Source organism: Diaphorina citri, unplaced genomic scaffold (assembly GCF_000475195.1).
Source record: "Diaphorina citri unplaced genomic scaffold, Diaci psyllid genome assembly version 1.1 scaffold1642, whole genome shotgun sequence".
Classification (NCBI taxonomy): domain Eukaryota; kingdom Metazoa; phylum Arthropoda; class Insecta; order Hemiptera; family Psyllidae; genus Diaphorina; species Diaphorina citri.
Genome location: NW_007379068.1, coordinates 10108 through 16597, shown reverse-complemented (window position 1 = coordinate 16597; position 6490 = coordinate 10108). Strand labels below are relative to the sequence as shown.

Here is a 6490-nt window from a genome sequence, read left to right as displayed (position 1 = left end):
AAAATAGAGGAAGTGTTCTAACATCAAAACCGAGACCTAGAATAATAGTTTGCCCCCATTCCTGGTGGGTGATTGAAAGGGGGTACCTGTTACCTTTCGCCTCAATCCCCCCTACAGTTTGCTATCCACAAAGTCCCCGGGGCAGGCCAAATCTCGGCGCCGCTCATCCAGGGCTCTCCTCAGCTTCTTGCGGGGCCCCATCGGGATGCCCAACTCCTTGAAGTCCTCATCACTCAGGATAAGCAACGCGTCCAGGTCTATACGTTGACATAGGAATTGGGAAGTGTACTCTTCCACGCCTGCCACAACTAGGAACCTCTTCATGGCGAGCCACTTGGTGTCCAACTGAGAGTTCTCTTCTGTAACAGAGAGAGGACGAGAGAACGGGGTGTGATAGGCCCACTAAGGCCAGCCACTCACTATCAGGTAGACCTGACAGGTACGGCTAAAAAGGTCCGCCTGTCAGATTTACCTGATACCTGATGAGCACACACTATCAGGTAGACCTGGCCGGCGGACCTGATTAGGTAAAAGAAGCCTGTTTCATAGCCTGAGAAAAATGAAGTGTCGGAAGACCAATCGACTGACTGGGTTCTGGGGCCTTCTCGGGGTCACCTCTGAAAATGGAAGATTAGGTGGACAGGGTAAAATGGGGTCTCAGACATTAAGAAAGATATTGAGATTTAAGCATTTAAGATATCACATATGTCAGGGAGTTTGGGTCAACTCTCAAGTCACTTTTACCGGACCTTGACAATCTTGGATGAAAAAAAAAGTATCTATGACAACTGGGCCAAAAAAGCCCAGTTGTCAAAAGCATTGTCTGACTTAGCCACATGTGTTCTTCCCCCTTTTAGATAAGCCTGTCAGCCTGTGTGTAGATAGGCCTTCGGGCTTAGTGTTTGTGCTCATCAGGTATCAGGCACCATGACCTGACAGGCAGACCTGTTCAGGTGTACCTGTCAGGTCTATCTGATAGTGAGTGGCTGGCCTAAGTGATTTTTCGACTTACCCTCTCCCCACAAGAAGTCTCAGGGCTTCCAGGTTGCCCTGGAAGGCTGCCCACAAGGTGGGAGTCATCCCGTCTTCATCTTTGGCATTGCAGTCTCGTTTGGTGGCCTCACGTAGAATGTCTAGCATGCCGTCTTGGGCCGCCCTGGGGGGAAGAAGCAAATAAGAAGAATTAGCCTGAGGACCATAAGCACGGTTTGTCACCAACAAGACCAGAATAGCCATGATGATCGCCAACATTCGGAACCGATATAGGCACTCAAAGAAGAGCACTCATCCCGTCTTCATCTTTGGCATTGCAGTCTCGTTTGGTGGCCTCACGTAGAATGTCTAGCATGCCGTCTTGGGCCGCCCTGGGGGGGAGAAGCAAACAAGAAGAATTAGCCTGAGGACCATAAGCACGGATTGTCACCAACAAGATCAGAATAGCCATGATGATCGCCAACATTCGGAACCGATAGGCACTCAAAGAAGACACGGGAAAGCATTTTTTTTTTTTTTTTTTGTTTACCAATTGACACTTGGCTCAAGCTTAGGCCAGCCACTCACTGACACTTGGCTCAAGCTTAGGCCAGCCACTCACTATCAGGTAGATCTGACAGGTACACCTGATAGTGAGTGTGCTCATCAGGTACCAGGTAGACCTGACAGACGGAACTGATCAGCCGTACCTGTCAGGTCTACCTGATTGTGTGTGTGCTCATCAGGTATCAGGTAGACTTAAGAGGCGGACCTCATCAGGTGTACCTGTCAGGTCTACCTGATAGTGAATGTGCTCATCACGTAACAGGTAGACTTGACAGATGGACCTATTCAGCCGTACCTAACAGGTCTACCTGATAGTATGTGTGTGTGTGTGTGCTCATCAGATATGAGGTAGACCTGACAGCCGGACCTGATCAGCCGTATCTGTCAGGTCTTCCTGATAGTGAGTGACTGGCAGAAAAAGAAGACGAAAATCAAAGGTTCTACTCACGTTTCTTCGCTCCTCCCTCGCTCACGGTATAGGTGAGGTCGCTGAACGCAATGTCCACTGGGGGTCGCTTCGGTTGAAGTTTACTGACAATGTTCATCATATCATTTATTTTCACAAGGTTGAACCAAACAGGCACATACAAAAACATAAGAAGTAAGTATACATTGATTAATTACCTTAAAATAATAATTAATAATAACCTAGGACCTAGACAAAGACAGACTCGCGTTCCAGGAACCAAGTTACAGAAGTTAGGATTAGGACGTTAGAATACAAGAAGAACTTGAACATTCCCTAACCACATTATAACCAACAAGAAATTAATACTTACTCGCGATGTCAAAATCAAAATACATACATAACTTAGACATCTCGCGATGTCATCAAAATACATACCTACATAACTTAGACATCTCGCGATGTCATCAAAATACATACCTACATAACTTGGACATCTCGCGATGTCATCAAAATAACACCTACTATTCCTATTAGTGACAACAAAATATTCTGAAATGCGAAGAGTTCTTTTCAGGAACGCAGTCCTAGCCTAAAATAACAAGAGATTCCTCAATATGAGAAGTTACTCGTACTTTTGTTTAATACTGAATTGGTTGCTTCTACTATCCTATCATCGGGTGTGTTCGGATTTTCTTACCAATGCTACTATCCTATCATCGGGTGTGTTCGGGTTTTCTTACCATCGCTCACTCGGATATCCTCGTTTTCCCAGGACAAATGACTGGGTGTGTTTCTCTTGACCAGACTCCCCGTACTACCAATGCTATTATCCTACGATCGGGTGTGTTCGGATTTTCTTACCGATGCTACTATCCTATCATCGGGTGTGTTCGGATTTTCTTACCAATGCTACTATCCTATCATCGGGTGTGTTCGGGTTTTCTTACCATCGCTCACTCGGATATCCTCGTTTTCCCAGGACAAATGACTGGGTGTGTTTCTCTTGACCAGACTCCCCGTACTACCAATGCTATTATCCTACGATCGGGTGTGTTCGGATTTTCTTACCGATGCTACTATCCTATCATCGGGTGTGTTCGGATTTTCTTACCAATGCTACTATCCTATCATCGGGTGTGTTCGGATTTTCTTACCAATGCTACTATCCTATCATCGGGTGTGTTCGGATTTTCTTACCAATGCTACTATCCTATCATCGGGTGTGTTCGGATTTTCTTACCAATGCTACTATCCTATCATCGGGTGTGTTCGGATTTTCTTACCAATGCTACTATCCTATCATCGGGTGTGTTCGGATTTTCTTACCAATGCTACTATCCTATCATCGGGTGTGTTCGGATTTTCTTACCAATGCTACTATCCTATCATCGGGTGTGTTCGGATTTTCTTACCAATGCTACTATCCTATCATCGGGTGTGTTCGGATTTTCTTACCAATGCTACTATCCTATCATCGGGTTTGTTCGGGTTTTCTTACCATCGCTCACTCGGATATCCTCGTTTTCCCAGGACAAATGACTAGGTGTGTTCCTCTTAACCAGACTCCCCGCACTACCAATGCTACTATCCTCCTCTGTCCGTGACACAGGAATACCGTTCAGCGTTGCGTTCACACTGAAATAACAATGAAAAAGTTATTAGATTAATCAGTGGTGCGTGGTAATATTTTCAAAGGGGAATTGCCCAGGCGGGATTTCCTCGTTTTCCCAGGACAAATGACTAGGTGTGTTTCTCTTGACCAGACTCCCCGCACTACCAATGCTACTATCCTCCTCTGTCCGAGATACTGGAATACCATTCAGTGTTGCATTCACACTGAAATAACAATGAAAAAGTTATTAAATTAATCAGTGATGCGTGGTAAGATTTTCAAAGGGGAATTGCCCAGACCAGTGCTTGGATATGAGCATCAATAGGACCTAAGCACCAATACCAACCAAGCTAACTAGGCTGGCTTGCTATGTTTTAACTCGATGGATTTTTGAAAATTTTTCCTGTAGGTATAATTTTGGGATGTACTATAATAAATCTAAATCAAAAAATTTTGGGATGTGTGAGAGGCAGTTCATTAAAACTGATTCTGATGAGAAAGTATTGCAATCTGTCCAAATGTTCAAAATTGGGAAATAGCTGCAAATGTGTATCCGTTTTAGGGTCTCCTGAGTCCATGGCATATAGGATCTTGCAGTGCTCACTTTACCCATGAACAATTTACTGTGAATTACCTTCCTATCATTGTTGATGCCACCCTTCCGTAACAGCAATATTGTACCACTTACCCCCAAGTACGAAACATTGTTAATATATCATGCCATTTCCTCAAATACTTGTAATCGTATACCACATACCATATAGTTAATAGGTATCAGCAATATTGTACCACTTACCCCCAAGTACGAAACATTGTTAATATATCATGCCATTTCCTCAAATACTGGTAATCGTATACCACATATCATATAGTTAATAGGTATTAGTATCAGAGTAGGTTGTAGGTATACCATTTCCTACTGGCTAGGCAGGTGATCAAATGACTGGAAATGACTCACTGTAGTACAGAAATATAGAATAGATACCAGGTGTAAGGATTCAGTTACCTACCATGCTGGCACCGGTCGCTATGCGCATTTATATGTCATAGCTACTCATTTTCCTCACGAGGCTGAGTGGGCCCCGCAACATCCAATCACGGAGTCAATCATTTGCTCGATACAAATTTCTTGACCCCGCCGGGAATCGAACCCGGGTCTCCCGCGTGCAAGGCGAGTGCAGTGACCACTACGCCAATTCTTGACCCCGCCGGGAATCGAACCCGGGTCTCCCGCGTGCAAGGCGAGTGCAGTGACCACTACGCCATGGGAGCTGGCTTAAATGTCCTAACTATGAAAATTATCTCCAATTATCTCAAACTACTTACCTAGCTATTTACTACAACAAAAAACCTGAAAGAAGATTTGTGTCCATGTAAGTAGCTACAAGTACATAGATTCTGATCAGCTACAAATAGATAATACCTAGGTCTTCTCTACTTACCTTGCAAAATACTTTAGCTAAGTCAGTATTTTGCAAGGTCTCTGAGATTTTAAAATGAGCAAAATAATATAGAGGTCATACTTAGGTACCTAGTTAATCTTGATTCAAATTGATAGATAAGTAGATAGGTACAACCTTTATGTCTACCAGTCAAGTTTAATAAAAATAGGTATATGTATAAAATACAATTTAATTAAATTTATACTTCTAGCCCTAGCCACTCAAATTACTAGTTTAATAAAAATAGGTATATGTATAAAATACAATTTAATTAAATTTATACTTCTAGCCCTAGCCACTCAAATTACTTACCCGGGTTCGATTCCCGCCCGGGGCGGATTTTATCCTGAACGGATACTGTTCGATCTCGGACCGGCTGGCTTTCTCCTATCCTGTCTTCCTTCTCTCTTCTCTTTCGGGACGATAAGACCTCCATTGATACAGTTCCCTCTTTCAAACTTCGTAAAATAATAATAATTAATAAAATAATTGTCTCGTAAGATATGATCGGGTTTGTTCGGGTTTTCTTACCATCGCTCACTCGGATTCCCTGTCAGGTCACCCTGGTAGTGTGTGTGCTCATTAGGTGGAACTGACGGGTACGGCTGAAAAGGTCCGCCTGTCAGGTCTACCTTATAGTGGCTGGACTTAGGTGGATATTACCGTACTTGTATGCCTGAAACGATCTTTGGATTTAAAGCCACGAAATAAATAATTAGTGTTTCTAAATAATAAGATTTAATAACAATAACACAACCTACATTCTATTAACAGCTGATAGTGGCTGGACTTAGGTGGATATTACCGTACTTGTATGCCTGAAATGATCTTTGGATTTAAAGCCACGAAATAAATAATTGGTGTTTCTAAATAATAAGATTTAATAACAATAACACAACCTACATTCTATTCATCTATAATTCTATATTCTATTCTATTGTTTGGTACACCATATTGCCCAGAAAACGGGCAGTCAGGCAGTATATTAATTGTTTCTTAATTATACCCTTGCTGTAACAAAACTGGGTTCAATATTTCATCTCTTGGTTTGCTGTTATAAGAACGGTTACAAGAACGCAAGAATCGGGTAATAATTGTGGAAGGTTAGCAGAAGTCAAGTGAGATGTATAGGGAGACAGGTCCGCTATTAGGTACCACTTCGATATTTTCCATTACTGTTCTGAATGAACCACTTACAGCCAGGTCTATGATCATTTTTTTTTTTTTTTTTTTTTTTTTTTTTTTTTTTTTTATCAGTTTTTTTTTATTTTTAAAAATATAGGAAAAATCATTCTCTTTTGCTGTTTTTATCGTCCCGAAATCGAAGAGGACAAGGAGACAGGATAAGGAGAAAGCCAAGCCGCTTCCGAGAAGGAAATAATACCATTCAGGATAAAATCCGCCCCGGGCGGAATCGACCGCCACCTAGCGGTTACAAGGCAGCGCACTACCAACGTTAAGCTAACCAGGCTGGCTTTGAAGGAGGTT

At 42.6% G+C, this 6490-nt stretch overlaps 1 protein-coding gene across 1 annotated transcript; it reads right to left on the bottom strand.

Annotated features, from left to right (window-relative positions):
- Positions 1 to 2: 2 nt before the first annotated feature.
- Positions 3 to 3577, bottom strand: LOC103516682 (ankyrin repeat and SAM domain-containing protein 4B-like). The gene is made up of 2 exons (XM_026829007.1): positions 3447 to 3577; positions 3 to 359 (listed from the first exon to the last, which is right to left on the bottom strand). Exon 2 carries the CDS (start codon positions 322 to 324, stop codon positions 112 to 114), a length of 213 nt encoding a protein of 70 aa, XP_026684808.1. The 5' UTR covers positions 325 to 359; positions 3447 to 3577; the 3' UTR covers positions 3 to 111.
- Positions 3578 to 6490: the final 2913 nt, after the last annotated feature.

What these genes read in the sequence shown, in the direction of transcription:
- LOC103516682 (XM_026829007.1), bottom strand. Translation starts at nt 324, where the DNA reads ATGAAGAGGTTCCTAGTTGTGGCAGGCGTGGAAGAGTACACTTCCCAA.